This window comes from Glycine max, chromosome 2 (genome assembly GCF_000004515.6).
Source record: "Glycine max cultivar Williams 82 chromosome 2, Glycine_max_v4.0, whole genome shotgun sequence".
Lineage (NCBI taxonomy): Eukaryota > Viridiplantae > Streptophyta > Magnoliopsida > Fabales > Fabaceae > Glycine > Glycine max.
In genome coordinates this window covers 445,566-466,626 of record NC_016089.4, presented here as the reverse complement: position 1 = coordinate 466,626, position 21,061 = coordinate 445,566, and the positions used below count along the sequence as shown (strand labels likewise).

The window sequence follows — 21,061 nt, the reverse complement described above, 5'->3', positions numbered from 1 at the left end:
AAAGATGTTGGGTTTAGGAAAAACGGGTTGTGACGAAAGCCCGGCAGGCCCAAACCTCACTGAATTTATAAATTTAATTTTGAATTTTATTTTAACAAAATATTAAAAACACACTCTCAGATAGGCTTTTTTGACTATGAACTTTTTATTATTTTAAAATTATTTGAGTCCCACCTTAAATATGATGTTATTTATTTTTTTCAAATATTTTTATTAGATTTTATAACTAATTTTTTAACTCTAAAGGTTTTTCTTTTCAGATATAATCTCAAATCCTTATCTTTGATATTAACTATTTTTAATTTTGAAGAAAGCTTGGAAATTTAATACTTGAGAGAGGAGAGAGAAATGATATTTTCTTAGAAAAAATAAATATTAAATTACTAGGTTTTCCAAATTTTCTATCACATTCATCAAGTTCATGGAGTGTTCACGTCAAGTTGCATCTCTAACATCTCTAACATAGTTTTGATTCATAATCAACTCCAAACAAGCATTATTTCATGTTATAAAATTTTTGGCAGCACATACTAACATCATAACATCATGCATACACACAATATATGAATCAACAACATATTTCACGACACTTAAACAACATGGCACAGCAACATATAATATAAACTCAAGCACCAAATCATAAAAATATGGAGTGAGAGGACCTTGGGGGCAAAGATCCATCTAAACCCCTCCATGCAGAATTTGCTCTTTGCTCGTTTTATTTTAGTGTAATTTTTCCTTGAAGCCTTGTTGCGAAACAAACAAAAAAATAAGCTACTTAAAATGTTAAGAGCTTTCATTATAAATTTTTTGGTCCAATTTTATCTGTCAATATTAATTATTAGTTTGTTAAATTTTATTAATAAGAAGGATTTAAATCCAGCTCTTGTTAGATCTAAACTATCCAATATAATAAATCTAGAGATTTAAAATACTCATTGTTTTTTATGATAACAAAAATATAAATTATCAATAGAATAGTGATTTACTTTAATATAAACACAATTTGTAATATATTTCTATCCCTTATTTTTTACAAGTGATCATAAAACTTATTTTTATTAACAATTATATTCAACATCCAATTTACTATTATAAATAAATGTGCAAACATTTATGAAGATTAGTAAGTGTTAATATACTTAAGTCTTTTCTCCTTTCAACCACTAAATCAATTATATAACTCATTCTGAAAGAAAATTATAGTTCTCTTGTTTTCCGATTAATACTTAATTTTACTTAATTATTTTTTAACAATAATAAATTGAGACTTTTTTGAAACATTGCTAACAAATTTAAAATAAAAATAAACAATATATCCAAGTTATTTATTTAATAAAAATGAAAAATTAAATATTAGTATTTTCATGTGTCCAATTTTTTTTACAAATCACATGACCAATATTTTGCAATGGAAAACAAATATTTTATTAAATTTTCAAATTGTATTTTTAATAATTTAAATTTGGGTTTATTATTATAAAAATAGAAAATATAATTTTATGAGTAATTCATCACTGAAGTAAAATGAAGTTTTAAATAATTTTAAAAACATTGATAAAAAATAATTTAAAAAATATAGTTTGATAAGATTTACATTCTTTAAAGTTGTACATATTTCCTATCAAGAAGTAAAAGGAAAATTAATGAAATTTTATGAGGATATAAAAAATAAAAAAATAAATCATGAATATATTTAATAATGTTCTTTAAAAGATTTTATGCATGAGAATAAAATCTAGTATACTGGTATTCCTGAATTATAATTTTTTAATAAAAAATATGCATCTTTTTTTTATAATTAAGGAACCAAGGAAGAACGAGAAAGAAAAGCGAGAGTAACTTCGAATCTGATTTTCATCCCTTAACACCAACGCCAACGCCAATTCCATTTAGATCACAGTCCCTTCGATTCCTGCTGCAACATACTTTGTATGCACATCATCTCTTCTCTATTTTGTCTCTTTCTGTTCATGGACCAATGCATGTTCGTTTGTTTCTAGAGAAAAATGGAATATAAATTTTGATTCTTTTGGAAAATTAGCAAATGGGTATTCTAAATTCTTCTTTTTCCTGAACTCAGTTTCAGTTTCTGGGTTAGTCCCTTGCTATTTTCTACACCAAGGGAAAGCTAATTAGCTGGAACAAGATCTGTTATTTATTTGTTTATTTATTTTATTCCATGTCATGGTTCTGTGAAGTTGTCATTTTTTTTAATTAAGCATCTCAAAGGGCGTCTCATCCAGAAATCCTAGGATCCAAACTTTTGTTCATTGAAATTTCCCAATCTCAGCTTGTATCGTAATATGTGTGTTAGGAAAGCAAATTGTGATGATCTTATAGGATTTAGAACTACTAGCTGTAAACAAAGTTTAAGCTTTTGATGTGTTATAAGTGCAATCAAGTTTAAATTCGCTTCTTTAGAACTACTTTTCCTAGGGTGATTTTTTTATTTGGATATTTGTCACAGTTAGAGCATGTTTGGGAGTTGGGACAGCTTATTTTTTGAGATTTCAGATTTTTTTTAAGTAAAAAAGCTGTTTAAAGAATATTTTATTTTCTATTTATTTTTTAAGAAATTCCCATTTTTCTATTTTACGAACTATCAAGATATAGGCGAAAATCTATCCGTACATTGTCCAGTTAATTTTATTTTTTCTTCACTTCTCTACTTTAGAAATTGTTCATTACAAGGATACATTATTATGTATCAGCTAAATCAATGACTATTTTCCACCTATGAGTTTGTATGCTTCCCATGGAAGTTCTGAATATTTCTTCCTAACTTCACATTCTTATATTTGTCTACTTGTTGGAGTAAGAAAAATGATATTTGTATACTTCAGTGACTTATATGTAGCTTTGACTTCTGAGAAGCTGATGCTAATGTATTTGTTTGGTCTTGGTCTTGCCATGTGCAGCAAAGCCCTAAAATGGAGGGGACTGTCTTCACTCCTGCACTGCAAGAAATTGAGCATGTAAAGTCTGATCAAGGAGAAATTCTGAGCAAGCCTTTCTTGGATGCGTGCAAACACATATTGCCTGTAATAGGTGCATCTTGTTCCTTACCTTGTTATTGGCACAAAAATAATAAAAGAAAAGAACACATTGATGTTATTTTGGATTATGGACATTTTCCAAAGCGTTTCCTCCATTTATTGTCTTTTTTTAATGGTTAGGGGCAATCCAGTTATCATTTTTTTTATATTATCTGTGGCATGTTAAATACTATTATATTTGCTAAGTTTTAATGAATTATCCTCTCTTTGAGCCAGGCAAGATGCATAAAGTGAGTTTTTCCATAATATACTTTTGTTGATCCTGTCCACTCAGCATTCATACCGAGATATTTTTTTCATCACAAAAATGTGGAAAATGTTTTGTTTGCTTTTAATTTATCTTTCTGGGTCACTTAGGCATCTATATCTTCATTTATAAAGACAGAATTCACGAAAAAGATAGCAGATATACAAAACAGGATGACAAGGAATCTTTCTAGATCCATGATTATTAATGTGAAGTTATTTTTATTTACAAGTCTAACTCTACAACTGCAACATGTCAAACACAATAGATTGTGAACCTATGCACCCAAGTTTAGTGCTTGCTCAAGCATTAAATGAATATTTGTGCCATGGTTAAAAAGAGCTAACACTTTTCATATGGCAGATAAGTTTGGAGCTGCTATGGCCCTTGTTAAATCTGACATAGGTGGTAACATATCGGTATGTTTTTGTCAATTGCTCAATCTGACTCGTATGTAACCATATGCTTTATCAGATACTTTCTTGCAGCTTTGGTAACATGGTATAGCTATACATTAGTTTTTGGTTGTGATTCATCTTGTTTTAATTCGTGGGTTTCTATCTGACTTGCATAGAAAGTTTTTCATTTTAACTTGTTTAACAATTATAAGTGTGTACATTATCTAAATCTTAATAATATCGGGATCATATGTTATTTGTTCTAACTATATACTATATTGATTTTCTTGGCAGAGATTGGAAACTATGTATTCTTCCAATCCAACCAGATTTAACTACCTGTACAGTTTGGTACAGGTAGAGGTTGAAACTAAAACAGCTAAATCATCATCCAGTTGTACCAATGGACTTCTTTGGCTCACAAGGTAATGAACATCATACAGTTGCATTTAACTTGTGTTTCATATTGGTATGACATTCCCAAATCTGTTATTTATAGAACATTTTCTAAACTTTGTAATAGGTTTGTATTTTTTCCAAGCATAGATTGCATCATGTATGAAGTTGGAAAGGTCAATAGGATAAAGATTAGATAAAAAAAATGAAAAATTACTCATCTAGTCCCTATAGTTGCACAAAATTTACCATTTAGCCTCTACACTAGGTAAAGTTTGTGTAACTATAAGGACCAAATGAGTAATTTTTCTGAAAAATAATTATGCATCTATACCTTGGGGTGTGCTTTCCCAAATTTGGATCTTAATGGACATGAAACTGGCCATAACTAAGAGAGGGTAGATAGAAATATTAATGTGTATATGCATAATCCATCCTTGTGTGGATGCAAGAATGTTTAACATTACAAAATGTGCCTTCATATGCTTATGTAACTTAGGTTGTGGATCAGCAAAGACCATGTCTGTCTCTTTCTTCTGAATGATCAAAAGCTAGAATTCATTTCTGGTTTGTTTGGAATAAATGCCTAAATGGTAAACTAGAATTGTGGACAGAAGCTTTGGAGTCACATGAATTTCAATTAAGTAAAAATGAGCATATGAAATGCAGATTCAACAGGACAAATGCTAGAACAAGCTTTGAGGTGAAAATTGGAGGTCATTCCTACCGCAAGTTACATGGTTTAGCTAACTTGGTTCTTCTGCACATAGTGATAGAAAAATGGAGGGAGATGTAAATTATAAAATTTAAAGTGGGTGGACAAACTTGAGAAATGCTTTAGGTCCTATTTGTGATCAAAGGTGTTTATCAAGCTTGTTGAAATTATGTGATTTAGGGTACGGGGAGAAGGAAATGGTATATAATATGCTCTTGATATTGTAATGTGTTACAAACCTACATATTGATATGTTGTCCATAAAACCTAACCACTAACCTTTATTAACAATAATCCTAACTAAATAGAAAACAAATGAGAGATATTAGGAAATGTGAAACTAGTAAAACAGGTAAGCTAACCGTAAGAGATAAAGTGCCAAAAGAGCATAAGCTAAGTGTTGCTGAAATGAGAATATTGCTGCCTTGTGAGAGATGAGTGGACATACAAGAAAGGCTAAAATCAGGAATGAATATTAGTGAGAAAGTAGGGGTAGCATCTGTGAGGGAGCAAATGATAAAATTTTGCCTAAGATTGTTTGACCATATGAGAAATAGACCAATAGAAGCTCATAAGAGATGAGCTAATCACATGAAGACCAATAGAAGCCCAGTAAATAGAGGTTGAGGAAGATCAAAGGGAACTCTTGGAGTAACCTTAAAAAGGATGTAGATCTAAATGACCTTTTTGAAGACTTGGTTTTTGTCGCTGTACAATGACGATCATTTAGCTTACCCCATGTAGTGGGAAACAACTTGTTTTTGATTGTATTTTTTTCCAGTACTATGATGAATCCTTTACACTTGCTTCAATTAGATTTTATCTTCTTTTATTTCTTTTGAGATTGTTATCGAGCTTCAGGGCTTATCTTTCTCATGTTGTTGAGGCATAAATGTGATCATTTTTATTTGGTGGTCAGAGACCCTAGCTAATGATTATTTTTTCATGCAATATTATTTATGATACATTTATTTCTCTAACATGTAAAATCTTCAGAGCAATGGATTTCTTGGTGGCTTTGTTCCGAAACTTAATCGAGCATGAAGATTGGCCAATGTCACAAGCATGTACAGATTCGTATAACAAGACTCTGAAGAAGTGGCATGGCTGGCTTGCTAGTTCAAGCTTCACAGTAATGTTCTTTTTGATGCTTTGTTGATATGATCTTGAAAGTTTTTGATAGAAACACAACTTAGTGATTTATTCAAGGTTATAAATTAGTCTTGCATGCCTAAGTCTATGGAATGTCAATAGTTGTGCATTGAAACAATCATCCTAAAAAACCCTGTTGAGTTTACCATTTGCATCATTGTGCTGTCAATTCTCTACTATCTTTTCTTGTTATCATGTGATTACTTCATATTCAATGCAGTATGAAATATTAACCATTTAGATTATTGCTTTATTTTTCCTAATTTTCAATATTTAGACATGCAATGCAAAGGTTTCTAAATAAAAGAGCAGAACGATGGTCATGCAAAACATTAAAATATTGACAGTAAAATTAGCCTACATCTTCTTGTTTCTTCGCACTTTGCATTAGCCTATTTAATTTAGATCAAAACATTTAAATACCATGCAATTTTAACTTATCTGTCTGTCTCAATCATTGTTCCCTTGTTTTGTGTTTTTCTGTTGTTTTATTTGTCTTTTTTCCATTGTTTTATTTATTTATGAAGTGACAGCATATATGGAACTGAATATGGGTTTGGGATGTACTAAATATTTGAACTACAGGTAGTCATGAAGCTTGCTCCTGATAGGAAGAAGTTTATGGACGTGATAGGAGGCACTGGCAATATCAGTGCTGACATTGAGAAATTTTGTACAACCTTTTCTCCTCTCCTTGAAGAGAATCACAAGTTTTTGGTAAGAACTAATATATCCTGGATCGTTTTTATGCTTAAAAATGAACGTAAAATGACATTGATTTGAATAAACTGGAACATGTCATTGAAATGTATGCCTCATCAAGTCTAGGTTGAGCCATATTCTCTTAGCGATATCTTTTATAAAATTAAAAGGATTTGAATATTGCTTTATTATTATAGCATATTCCATTGATAATCCTAGCAGTTCCATGAGAAAAATCATTTTATGATAGTTTAAGAAGTATGTAGGTTACTTTGTAATGACAATACATGACATCAATACACCAACCGCTGAACTAAATAACCGTAGAAAGTTGGAAGTTATTATGAGTGACTAATAGTGTATTTTGGCTAGTCTATACAAACTTGAAATGAAATGATTTATATTTGGTAAGTTGGTATACCATTTTCAATCAAATGCAAAAGCTACATTATTCATTTGACTACATTATCTCTGAGGGTACAATTAGGAAGAGAAAACATAGTAAAGATAATATAGTGAGCATCAATATCTGAGTGATGAGCATACAAAATGTTAAGAGGAACTATTAGTCGGGTTGCATAAAGAGGTTTATTTTGGTGGTGGGAACAGGGAGAGGGAGTAATCCTATTCTCAATGGTGTGCTATGTTAGCAGTTTTAACTTTTAAAACTTTTATCTCGGAGTTCATCAAACTTGCTCTTTTTGAACAGGCTCGATTTGGCTTAGATGATATGAAGGCATCATGAATCACAGATTCAGAAGTTCCCGATGAGTAGCTCTTGCATGCTCACACCCATTTCATATCTACTTTACTAGCATGATAAATAAGCATCGACTTTCATATTGTGCCTCTAAGTACTCTATTAAGAACAGTGTTTCTATGGTATCTCAAAATTTGTTACAGTTAGTTTATTATGAAGGTTAATGCTAGTGGAGTTTAGTATCTTCTTGATGATTTACCGATTGGCTAGAACCAAACTCATCCAACTTTGGTTCAGTATATGGATGGCTGCTTGGTTGTATAAGTCTGATTCAATTATAAAATTTATAACAACTGTTTTTATGAAAGTGATCTGCATTCTCTCTAGAATTTTAGATGTTTTTTGGAAGTAGTTTATCCCGACATTTTTTTTGCGGTTTGTTTAAGATATTTTGGTTGGTCTGAATTTATATTTTGAAGGTTTCAGTGGTCCACTTATACTACATATTGATTTATTACTTTATTTATATCCTGAATGCTAGTGAATAACAAATTGAAAATAGGAACACAAACTATTAAGTTGCAGTACTACTTTCATGTCCCTGTCTCCTCTCATTAACCAATCTCTAGTTTTGCTGAAAGTTTCTCCTACTTCTGTGTTTCAAGCCTTTAAATTTAGCCACTCATTAGAATCCCAAAAGCATGCTAAAAGCTTAGAACCCTGTAAACTCTCATGAGTTATGCAGTTAGAGCATGTTGCCTCCATGCTGCAATCATTCAACTCTTGTATTTTCAAAATCCTTGCACTACACACTTCTGAAAGTTGTTCAGAAAGAGGGTAATATGTCTCCAAGAGCCTTAATGTGTACAGTGTTGCACACAAAAATGTTGATAGCAGTATGACAACAAATGCAACATCAGAAGGGCAATCTGGGGAATCAATCAGCAAGGAGGGTGTGCAATTAGCAAAAGCAAAGAGAAAGATTACCAGGCCCGCATATCTCAGGGATTATGCCTGAAATTACAATGCAAATGAAGAGGAGTTGAGCTGGCACAGTGAAGGATTTGCTAGATTCGAATGTTCCCTGCAAGGATGCATCCATAACCAATTCTGTTATGCAAATATTCCTAGGAGATTTGGATAAATCCATTAGCAGTAGACATTATATATACGCTTGTAAATAACTAGCAAAATCAATAAAACAATTTACACTCCTCTCATTCTTACCCTGTTTTCTCTATTTCTCATACTCTCTGTTCTTAGGAGCCCCCTGGCCCTCGAAGCCCAGGTCACTAGCAGTGTTCATCTATCAAATGTTTTGATACAAGATTTGAGAAAATGCCACAGATGACAATTTCAATTTTGAAATTAGAAAAAGACGTGTAGGTATACGTTATGATGCGAAAAAAGTAACTAAGCGCTAAACTCGTAATTAGTGAAAATTCACAAAAAAACTCGTAATGAAATGATTTTGCCCTAATGAAACTCGTAATGATTTTACTGAAGAATGAAGAATACAAAAGTTTGTATCCATTATTTATTTATTATAAGTTTTTAACCTTATTTTTCCCCCCTCTCTTACTATGATTCCTCTTACAATATAACTGTTTTTGTATAAAAGCTCTTGTACAATTAGTATTGCCATATTAAAAATGAAAATATAAGATTCCCTAAACAAGAAAGCAATAATAATAATAATTACACTGACACTCCATATAATTTTTTGAGATTGAACAAGATATCTTACTTTTTAGTAACCTAATCAACAATTGTTTAAAATACATTACATTGGTATCCCTTGTTATACAAGAAACATATCACATCGTGTATCCTTGTAAGGGATTATTCATGTAAACGTTAAAAAATAGAAGTATCATATGCAGTCACGATCAAGAAATTACGAGATAATAATAATAATAATAATAATAATAATAATAATAATAATAATAATAATAATAATAATAATATACATATACATATACATATGTTTTTCTATAATATTTTGTTCAACGGTATATATACGAACAAATAAAAATGGACTTTTATCACAATTTCAAGTAAAGAAAATGCAAAGCTGAAAAGTCCCAATCCAACAATTCTCTTATATATAAATAGAATGACTTTAGCTTTAGCTTTTTTATGGTTCACCAATGATGATTTCTCAACCATGTTTCTCGTGCTTTCATTAGAAAAGAAGCCACTTCCCAATATAGCCTTTGCACCTGAAAAATGCAGTGCTACTTATCTGGATTTTCACCTAAAAATACGTTGAGCTACTGATTTTGATTTGGCTCTCCTCCGGTTAGGGGGATGGAGGATAAAAAACCACTGCTCTCTTTGTTTTCACTTTTGAGATTTTTCCAACCTGAAGACTCCCTCTTCTTGGTTGGTTTTTTCTCCTACACAACCAACCAACCAAGAACCATGCACATCTTTTTCTCTGCATAACTTCTCCCGCCCCTGCCAACATGACTTGCATGCATGTGTGTGTTAACTCTTCTTCACTTTTACATGCATGCTTGAGGTTTTGAGGTTTCAACATTAGATGGGCTTATAAAGTCATCATATACACACTCACATATATATATATATGGTTAATATAAATATTTGTTCTCAAGGTAAGCCAGGTTGGTGTTTCTGTTATAACCTTTTTCTTTTTCCTTCCTATCACTTCTTTTTCCGACCCAAAGTTTCCATCATGTAACATTTTCCCTGTTGGAAATAGTTTAAAACAATGGAAAGAAACATTAACAAAACTTTATTCTTAAAAGTCAATTGATTGAGAATGCATAAAAATTAAACTTAATAACTTTTTAGATGGTGTAGTCACTCGGTTTACTGTGTGATTAAGTAATATGGTCAATCAAATGATTAATTGGTACAAAGAAGATTTCTTATATGATCATTTGGCTTACTTTTTCTTTTTCTTATTTTTTTTCCAGAAGGATTTAGTTGATTCCATTGAAGATTGAATGCACTACCACCAGCACCTTTAAGTGGAAGGTTAATTTCTGGTGTAAATATATCAACGAGCTTTATCTACATAAATTAATGTCGACCAAGGTGAAAGGCATCCTTAAAGGACTTAGATACATATCCCAAATATTCGGTAAGTGCAATCTCCATTCTCAGAGAAATTAAAATGAAAAGTGCATTTTTCTTGACCCCGCGCAAGTGAATTTTATAAACATTTATATTTTTTTTCCTTTAATGGTGAGAAACATACACATGCATTTTTAAGAACGGGGAAGGTAGATAATGATAGAAGGGAATAATTTTATTAGGTTGCTATATTTTAATTTAACTTTTCTAGTTTTGTTGCATCTTTTGCTTCATGATGAAAATTTCTGTGTAAGGGATCACCAATTCAAACTTTTAAAGACATTCTTTTCTTGACATTTAGTGATAAATGTATTAAGAATTTTTCATTTTATTGCTGATACCCCCAGATTATTTCGATGCTTGATGGCACTAATTCAAAAATGTGAAATTAACTACAATTAATTTTGTTCTACTAATCTCTAATTAAAACAAACAAACAAAAAACATTGGAAAGCCGGGCTTTGTTCTTATTTTTGTTGGTTTAAATATGCTTACAATTTCAAATTTTCAAATAGTGTAAATTGTGAGTTTGTGAAAATGGTAATTATTTTGCAGAAGAGAAAGAAGAAGAATTTCAAATTGGGTTGCCAACTGATGTAAAGCATGTAGCACATATTGGATCAGATGATCCATCAGCAAATGCACCAAGCTGGGTATTATTCTCTTTCTCTCCTATACAAATTTTTTAGTTGATAACTCTTCCTTAAGAAACATTAGTTTGTGTGCAATTTGAAAACTTATGCAGATGACCGATTTCAAAGGAGGAAAAGAACCCCCATCAGGAAACCCTACTCAGACAGTTGAAGGTTTGCACATGTTTCTCTACTTAGCATCTTTGCTTGCATATAGGATTGTCCACATACACTACATTCTACAAACTAGTCATGATGCCAATAAATGGTCTATATAATATGATTTCTTTTGTGCACAATAAAGGGAGAGAGATATGAACTAGATATAGTTTTACAATGCATTTTGGGAGGGGAGGAAAGCATAGGTACATTTGTTTGATTTGGTTTAAGAGGATGAAAACAAGGGAAATAAAATATATGAATACTATACTACAATAGTTTATACAAATAAATCATCAATTGCATCTTTAAAATATTATTATTTTTAAATAGTCCTAATTAAAATAAAAAATTATATAAATATTTGTTTTACAGAGCTATATAAATAATTTTTCAAGTATTGAAAATCATGTTAAGTAATTCATCATGTTTTGAAACAAAATTCAAATTAGTTTTTAAATGTTAGAAAATATATTAATTTAGACACAAACTGATAAATATTCAACACTTAAACATTATATATCCAAAAGACAATCAAATTGATAATTCATTCAATTTAGAATGTATATAATATCAAAGGAGTAAAATATAATTTTAACATCTTAAAGTATCTTAAAATTTAATGAGTTTAATAGTTATGCACAATCGTATAAAATAATTTTAAGATAATAACAAATAAAAAATCATTATAAATGCTTCGATATTTTTTAAATTATGATATGTTGGTGACTATCACCAACTTTGTATAAAGCTTCAATAGTTTGTATTTGAAGTTTTTGAATAGCCTGCTATTTCTTATTTAATGTTAGTTCCTAAAAAAATTGTGAATTTTTTAGATTATATTTTTATATTGTGAGTGATTAAATATCACTGTAAAAACACTTTACAGTTTACACCATATATACAAAGAGTATTTTCTGTTATTCTTTCCGTTCCATAATAATTATCGTATAAAAATAAAAAATAAGTATTAAAATAATTATTATTTTAAATTTTTAATGTAATATTAATTATTACATTTTTCATTTCTATCCCGTGTATTATTAATGATGAACAACAAAAATTAAAAATGAATTAATGATTTTTCTTGATTTATGTAAAATTCATAAGATTAATTTTATAAAATTATTATTTGTTTTCATCTATTTATTATTTTTTCTTGATCAATGTAAAACAATGAGACCAATATAGTATTTGATTTCTTCTTCTTTTCTTCCTCTTACACGAGTATGTCATTTCTACAGAACGTGAGAAAAAGGCATCATCAAATTCCAAACGTTCCAAAATTCGCAACCACTTGATTCCTAAGTCTCGGCACAATTCAATCGACATTGATCCTGACGCACCCAAACAGAAGGCCACACGCCGCCACAATCGCTCTTCAGACCCCTCCGCGGACTCCTCCAACCATGAATCCTCTAGCGGCTCCCGCCAACGCCACCACCGTGGATCCAACCACGACCCAGGGTCTCTATCATCGCAAGAGATGCCGCCGACCGGCCCCAAAACCAATCGAAGAAAATCGAAGGCCTCCGAAGACGGTTCAACGAAGAAGCCCTCATCTCGGAGATCGTCCAAAGGAGATTCTCTAACTGATATTTCTATTTCAGATTTTGGATCTGACTCTAGGCCTGAAAGTGAGCTCACGACCCATTAGGGTTTAAATTGGAGTGAGTGTCAGTTAGAGAGTTATATAAAAATATGCTCTAATAATGATCAGAAAAATTCAAAACAAGATAACAAGACTTTAGGGTGTATTTGGTTTAAAGGATGAAAATAGAGAATATGAAAATATAAGAGAAATTTTTTAATTAAAGTAGAATGTAAAAGATGTGACTTTCACATAAAAAGTACAAAATTTCTCTTATATTTCTCTCATTCCATCCCAAATCAAACACAATCTTAGGGAGGGAGAGGAGAGGAAAAAGAAATGTTTGTTTTGCAGGTTGTAAATTATTACATGTTTTGATGCAATTGTTTTAATTAAAGGTGTGACTTCAATTCTTAATTTTCCTCATATTTATTATATTCTTAAAGTGGAGTGTAAAAGATGTGAGTCTCACATAAAAAGTATATTTTTTTTTTCTATTTCTCTCCTCTCATCCTAAACCTAACACAACTTCACAGAGGGAGATGAGAGGACTAAAAAATGTTGTTTTACAAGTTATAAATCATTATGGTTTTGATGCAATTGTTTTAATTGAAGGCGTGACTTCAATTCTTAATTTTATCATATTTGTTATATTTTATGACTTTTTTTTATATAAATTTATGTATTGATATATATTTTTTTAATTGGAACTTCAGTAATATTAGTAAGTTAATAACTAATTTTACTATAGTTGTAAAAAGAAGATCGATAAATTTGTACTTCTCATCAAACTAGTTTATGAATATTGGTCGGAAATATAACATAAAAGATGAAAACTAACTGCAGACTCTTTATCATTAAGTTTGTGTTTGTGTTTTTTTTTTTTATGCATTAAAAAGTTTGTGTTTGGATTATACGGATGAGTCACAGTTAAAACTGATTACAACTGATATTGAGATGAAAGTTGTGAAACAAGGTGTTTGATAAGGGTGAAAGGTAGGTAGATACAAGCTTTGAAAAAAAAAATGTGAATCCCTTAATTTAAAACTTTCATCTTACATCAAATACTCATTGTCAAAATTGGCCTTGAGAACACATGCTTTCATACAAAATCAATTATCTATATAATTAGTTATGTAGCCACTAAAACTTCCTTATTTGGTCGAGTTAGCAAGATAATTGATTGTGCGTTAAATTTGTAATGAATTTTTTTTCCATCTCAACTAAAAATGAAGTGAAAATTCAATTATTATGAGGATATAATGGACATTTTAGGGAATCATTATTTACCTATTATTTTAATTCAAATATTTTCTCTTTATATTTTCTTTGGTCTCAATAAAATACCTCAACTTTTTATTCTCTTTTTCATTCCTTCCACTTTCATTCTTTCTCATTAATACATCTTAAATGCGTGTTTGAATTACTGTTTTGACAAATTTAATCTTGGTTTTATCTTTTTTACTTCTATGGTGAAAATGTATTGGACTTATGTGACCGCATTTAAAACAACAAAGCAAACAAGCTATAAATATTTTGTGTGAATCTCACTATATAAAAAGTCCATATATACTATTGTGTGACCCATATAAAATTCACCAAATAATTTATTATATTTACAGTACAAATAACAAATGGATATAAAGGGAATACAATGGCAAAATGCCAATGCCATGGTTGTAAACCAAGGCAATGATAATTTCTTGGTATGCTCCTTCCACATGCCGAAGGGCACAACAATAGCAACCTCTTTGGCATTAAGATTCGGAAAGGCTGCACTTGAAGCAATAGCAGCAGCTTTATCAGATAGACTTGGTAATCCGGTGATTTTCCTTTGTCAATCATTTATTTCCAAGTGCATCTTGCTTTGATAAATATAAACTAGGAACTAGCCCCCAGAAGAACATTTGCTCCGAATGCATCTCAACATTGAGGATGAAGACAAATTAATTACAAGTACTACCAACATAGAAGATTAGTGGAAAAGGGCACAAAGAAGATAGCGTACAGTAATGGACCAATGGTGGAACTCATCCTGACCCTTGCTTCAAAATAATATTATAGTTGATGGTTTGTACTTGTATTGAATGGGACCATGATGAACCATATTTAACCTAGCCAGTTAATTTTCACTTTTTTCTTCTTCTACTAGCATACAAATACGTCAAATGGCCAGAAAGAGCAATATTGCATACACATGAACCAGACGATAGGCAATATACATTAGAAATCATATCATATCCTAAACATGACCAAAGTATGAATAGTAGATGATAAAAACATTTTTTTTATATGATAAGATATATTACATTACCAATCAGATAAGCAGAAAGGATCAGAAAACAAAACATCAAATCAGAAGCAGAAAGCATAAGAAAATTAAAAAAATAAAACAGAAGGAAAATAATTAAAGAAAACCACAGAGCATAACTGTAAGTCACTGGATCAATCGCAAATCATGTGTCATATGAAGGATCTTCTTCCTTGGGTTCCTATTTGATCATCAAAATGATCAATTTTCCACTCTTAACCCTATTCCACCTCCTTGAAATTTAAAACAAGGATTCAAAAGTTATAGATGTACATCACAATCATTGGTAGCTAAGTAAAAATAAACTTTGTAATTATAAAAACTTAAATACATTAAAGATCCTTAAAATACATTCAAATTTTATCTTTCTTTAGAGAAACTTTAAAAGTTTTTTTCATTAATCTTTTCCTAAATTAGACATCTCATTAATAGATTTGCCAATATTAATGACATGACATGTTATTTGAATTTTTTATTTTTATATTTAATTTAATAAAATATTTTATCTGTTTATTTTTTTTCTCCTTTTCTTTTATCTCTCTTTTTTTTTCAGATTTTCTTCTATCCTCCACCACCAATTATCCATTATAGACAACCATATTGTGTTACCGTTGTCATCATCACACCATGACCACGGTCCTCAAAGATGACAAACATGAAGGATTATCGTTCAAGAGAAGCGACTTGTTGGTGTTGAGAATCCATGAAAAATTTAGTGTTTATTTAGTTAGATTTGTGTTTTATTTTCATAGATCTAAGAATAAAATTTTACAATAAACACACACTTACAAAATAAATAAATTTTACACAAACCAACATTAAAAAAATGCAAACTTAAAGAGAAAAAAAAATTTAAGCCTAAATAATAACCCAACACGTTTCCTTTTTATTTTTTGATCATATCCTGTCTTCTTACAAAACCTACGAGACTAAAAAAAAAAAAACATCATCGTTCACTCAAATGAAGCGAGAAAGAAACAAAATTCCCGGGCAAAAATTTTGAAAAGTGAAAACTTGAGTGATTTCCCGCTTATTCTCCAACTCAGCATTCCAGCCTCTCCCAACCCAACACCATCAATTCATCACTACGCTCTCTCACTCTCTCACTCTTTCATTTCACACACTCTCGCGCTCCAGCCATGGCCACTCGCCGCCGCGGCGGCCACGATGCCGCCACCGTCCGTCCCCGTCCCCTCTCCGCCTCTCGCCGCTTCCCTTCTCCTTCTCTTTCTCTCCAGAAAGAAAACACCAACCCTCGCCGCTCCAATCCCAATCCCAACCACAAAACCCTCCCTCGCGGCCGCAGCTCCAGCCCCTCCCTCGACCGCCCCACCGCCCATAAGCCCACCAAGCCCACCACCACCGCCCCAAAGCCCAAACCTTCCACCTCCAGGTCAAGCCTCGAACTTAACAACAATCCCCCCAACGTAACCACCACCAACGACACCAAGTACTCCAGCAGGCTTCACGAGAAGCTCGCGTTTCTCGAAGGCAAAGTAAAGCGGATAGCTTCCGACATAAAGAAGACTAAAGAGATGCTTGACATGAACAACCCTGACGCCTCCAAGGTGATCCTCTCCGACATTCAGGACAAGATCTCAGGTATCGAGAAAGCCATTGTTCATGTCGTTTCTAACAAGGAAAGCGAAAATGGTGCGGTTAAAGTTGCTGCTAAAGACAAGAACTTAGCGAAAGAGTTGAAATTGAACACCGACGAACTCGAGGCAAGGTTGTTCCCTCACCAGAAACTGCTTCGGGACAGGACAGTGGTTAAGGATAAGGATAAGGACTCTGTGGTGGAGGCACAGAAGGTGCTGAGTCCGGTCGACGATAACTTGGTTGCAGTCGAGTTTTTGGCTCTGATCGGTAAAGAGAAAGACAAGGTGAATGCTGGGGAGGATGTGAAGGAAAGTGGTGGTGGGAATGGGCGCTGGAATGATAAGAGGAACAATGACATTGACGCGCTGCTCGGGGCGGATGAGAAGCTTGAGGATTTCGATGATGATCAGGAGAATAAGGAGAACAAGGAAGGTGTGGTTGTTGAGGAAGAGATGGATGAGGCTTTTAATTTTAGGCTGAATGGGATTGGTAGCAATGTTGCTACTGGTGGGTGGTTCGTGAACGAAGGCGAGGCTGTCCTCCTTGCTCACCATGATGGTTCTTGTACTTATTATGATATTACCAATAGTGAGGTATGTGTTCTTAGTTTAATGCCAGATTCAAAATGTCTAGCTTAATTTTCTATTTTTGTATTTGTGTTCACTTAGATTAGATTTAAGTGGTATGATGTGAAATTATGAATGTTCTCCACGAAAAGTATTAAAAGTTAATTGAATGGCCTTCCAAAATTATCAACTAGTGTTATTGATTTTGGTCTCCCCAAGTTCATCTTTTGATTTGAACGTAGATAGTGGTGAATAATGAGGTATGTCATTCAGATTGTGGTTAACTGCTGTCTCTTTTGATTTGAAAGGATAATATACTTAATTTTGACAGAAGTACTTTTGAAAAAAAAGTAATCATTTTTCATATAAAGGTTTCCGAATAGGTGCAAAGAAAGTTAGGCATGACATGAATGTTTAGTTTACCATTGAAAGGAATACTTGTTCATATTTGGAACTTATGAAAGATGGAAGAAGTAATTTTGAGCTAGCTGAAAATTTCTTTTACATTCAGGAAAAAGCATTTTTTTGGTTTGCATATAATTGATGCTGAATATTGAGATTGCTGATTCACATGATGGTTAATTATATTAGCTTTATATGTTGCTACCCGTTTAGATTTAATGGCGAGATTTGAATTTTCTTCATAAAACATAATAATGGTTCATATCCATATTCTGATTATTCTCCATAGAATGTCAGCAAGGGTCATTAAGTCTGGCCTCATCAAGTTTTATTTTTTATTTGAATGTAGTTAATAATGAACTGAGGTAGGTCATTCATATGATTGTAGATTATCATTTTTGGAAGAATAGTACTTTATTTTTTGAGGGCCTCCTAAAGGGATTTTGAAAAAGAAAAAAGCAATTTTTTTTAGTAAAAAAAGGGTTTTCAAACAGGTGCAAAGTAGCCGAGGCATGATATGACATAGATGTTTTCCATAAAAAAGTAATAATAGTTCATATTTGGAATCAGTAAATGAATGAAGAAGCATTTTTTCAGCTGACAATTCATCAACCTTCCAGGAAAAAGCTGTATATATGCCACCCTCAGAAGTTTCACCCAACACATGGAGAGATTGTTGGGTAATTCGTGCCCCTGGTTCTGATGGTTGCTCTGGAAGGTTTGTAGTAGCTGCATCTGCTGGCAATACTATGGACTCAGGATTTTGCTCATGGGACTTTTACACCAAAGAAGTGCGTGCTATGCAAGTTGATGCTGGAACAGCCTCCTCAAGAATTGCACTTAGACCGTTACCAAACAACATTAGAAGAAATTCTACATCTAGCACTGTTACAGTAGAAGCTACGCAGTGGTGGTATAGGCCCTGTGGACCTCTCATCGTCTCTACCACCAGCTCACAGAGAGCTGTGAAAGTTTTTGATGTTCGCGATGGAGAGCAAATCATGAAATGGGATGTTCAGAAGCCTGTTTTAGCAATGGATTATTGCAGCCCTTTGCAATGGAGGAACAGAGGGAAAGTAGTGGTAGCTGAAGCTGAATCCATTTCTTTGTGGGATGTGAACTCACTTACAGCTCAAGCTCTGCTCTCTGTTCCTACAGGCGGTAAAAAAGTTTCGGCTCTCCATGTGAGCAACACGGATGCAGAATTGGGTGGAGGGGTTCGCAAAAGGTGAGTTTGGTTTTAACCTTAACTTCTTGCTCCTTGTCTTTTACCTTAAATGTTCTGTTTCTGCATTTTGAGATCACTGTTTTATTTGGTGGCATGCTGCTTTAATTTTTATTCGACAAAACAATATACTGGTTCTGTATTCTTCTTTCTACTAATAGCACATCGAAAGCACACGTATCTTTACTCTTATTGTTGTTATCTTGTCATCATAGGAATGCCCCAGTGCAGGCCTAATATTTGCAATTCATCTTGTTATTTATTAAGAAACTGGAAAGGACCAAATAATGTAACATAACTACAATATATTCTCACCAAATATTAGTATTTAGGGAAAGTCATTCAATGTTGGAAAGAGCATTAACTTGTCTTCATGTAATTGTATAACATTGTTGTCCTTGAGGATAAGGGAATTTTCTTTAGTACTTAATGTGTTTTCACTGTTATCTTTCCCTACTGCTAACCAAGTTTAGAAATATAACATTGCAGAGTAAGTTCATCTGAGGCTGAAGGAAATGATGGTGTGTTCTGCACCTCAGATTCTATCAATGTCTTGGACTTTCGCCAGCCATCTGGTGTAGGCCTTAAGATATCAAAGCATGGTGTCAATGTGCAATCAGTTTTCTCTCGCGGGGATTCTGTCTTCCTTGGTTGTTCCAGCACAAGTTCAATGGGCAAGAAGCAGACCTCACTGCTGCAACAGTTTTCGCTGCGCAGACAAGGACTGTTCACCACCTATGCTCTTCCAGAATCGAATTCACACTCACACCATGCAGCAATCTCCCAAGTTTGGGGTAATTCTGACTTTGTCATGGGTGTTTGTGGCCTAGGACTGTTTGTGTTTGATGCAGTGAAAGATGATGCACTAAGGGTTCTCAACATGGACTACTCCAGTGATCAAAGTTTTAGAGAAGTAATTGGTCCAGATGACATGTATTGTCCTTCCTTTGATTATCTTGGATCTCGAGCTCTTCTGATATCAAGAGATCGACCTGCTATGTGGAGGCATCTAATAGTTTGATAGTTATGGTTTTCTAGTAACTACAAGCTTTACTTGTGTACAATTACAAAACAGGAATTTGCTTAAAGCTTAAGGCTGTGTTGCTGCTTTTGTTTTTTCTTGGTATCCTTTTTAAGGACTGAAGTTATACTTTAGAGGAAATTATGTTAGATGTGGATGCTTGGTTGTTAGTATTTTATGCAAGAGCCTTGTATTTTTCCAGGGTGACCACTTGTCACTGATCAAATCTGGTAAGGGGGGGGGGGGGGGGGGGGGGATCTCTATTTATATCAACCCACTGGTCTTCCTTGATTCTGTATATTTTCATTTTCAATCTATTTAGAAATAAAATGATAATTTGAAAAACTTCAGTTACACACTCACACCTGTGAAGTGTAATAGGGAGAGTGATTCTGAATCTACATTTGAATTTCGGATTTGGCTTAAGTATGTATGATCAATAGATGGTTGAATTGTCAGATGAATACTGAATGAGCTGAATTCGGTTTGACTAGTGCAACCTGAAATTGGTCCTTAATCATTACTTGGAGTTTCTTGCACATTTGGTTGACAATGTATGTTAACTTGGAGTTTCTGGCACTTCTAGATATTGCACTAACATATTCTCATGTGTGTTATATATAAAACACTTTCTTTTAACAAAATATATAAGGGGGTGTTTGGTTTGATTATTTTTTATTTTTATTTTCACTGAAAACAAAAAATGATGATAAAAATGTGTTTGATTGAATTTTTAAAAACATTTTCAGTGAAAATATTTTTTCAAACGAATCAAAAAATGGAAATGATAAAATATCATTTTAACATAAATCTCATTTTGAATAAAATAAAAACGCGGTTAATTTTAAGCAAAAAGACAAGAAGTTAATATATCATAAATTTTCAGTATTTTTATTTCCTAAAAATAAAAAATAAGAAGTCAAACTAAGTATTTTTTAAAATTCTAATATTTTGAAAAAGTTATAGAAAGTGTCTTTTGACCTGGGTGAAAAGTTTTTTTAGGGAAGGGTGAAACGTTAAACTTGTTACATAAAGTCATTAATTTAATTTAATTTAATTATTCAAGTACATTTTAAAGCATTAA

At 32.4% G+C, this 21,061-nt stretch overlaps 3 protein-coding genes across 5 annotated transcripts; all 3 read left to right on the top strand.

The window, feature by feature from the left end:
- The first annotated feature begins 1,829 nt into the window (after positions 1–1,829).
- On the top strand, positions 1,830–7,736 carry LOC100527133 (uncharacterized). 2 transcript variants are annotated; one of them, NM_001248465.2, is made up of 7 exons: positions 1,830–1,932; positions 2,922–3,051; positions 3,670–3,725; positions 3,999–4,129; positions 5,812–5,947; positions 6,553–6,684; positions 7,379–7,736. In NM_001248465.2, the coding sequence occupies exons 2-7, from the start codon at positions 2,934–2,936 to the stop codon at positions 7,412–7,414; spliced, it is 609 nt and encodes a 202-aa protein (NP_001235394.1). In that variant the 5' UTR covers positions 1,830–1,932; positions 2,922–2,933; the 3' UTR covers positions 7,415–7,736. The 2 variants fall into 2 exon arrangements, with proteins under 2 accessions (NP_001235394.1, XP_006574362.1); XM_006574299.4 differs by having other exon boundaries at positions 1,918–2,096.
- Positions 7,737–9,597: 1,861 nt separating this feature from the next.
- On the top strand, positions 9,598–13,326 carry LOC100776318 (CRIB domain-containing protein RIC7). Of its 2 annotated transcripts, none has more exons than XM_003519663.5 (5): positions 9,598–9,987; positions 10,312–10,478; positions 11,027–11,124; positions 11,217–11,277; positions 12,507–13,326. In XM_003519663.5, the coding sequence occupies exons 2-5, from the start codon at positions 10,421–10,423 to the stop codon at positions 12,917–12,919; spliced, it is 630 nt and encodes a 209-aa protein (XP_003519711.1). In that variant the 5' UTR covers positions 9,598–9,987; positions 10,312–10,420; the 3' UTR covers positions 12,920–13,326. The 2 variants fall into 2 exon arrangements, with proteins under 2 accessions (XP_003519711.1, XP_014628279.1); XM_014772793.3 differs by having other exon boundaries at positions 9,598–9,996.
- A 2,721-nt stretch (positions 13,327–16,047) lies between these two features.
- Positions 16,048–20,178, top strand: LOC100785231 (KIN14B-interacting protein At4g14310). The gene is made up of 3 exons (XM_003519899.5): positions 16,048–17,356; positions 18,352–18,959; positions 19,446–20,178. Exons 1-3 carry the CDS (start codon positions 16,304–16,306, stop codon positions 19,975–19,977), a joined length of 2,193 nt encoding a protein of 730 aa, XP_003519947.1. The 5' UTR covers positions 16,048–16,303; the 3' UTR covers positions 19,978–20,178.
- Positions 20,179–21,061: the final 883 nt, after the last annotated feature.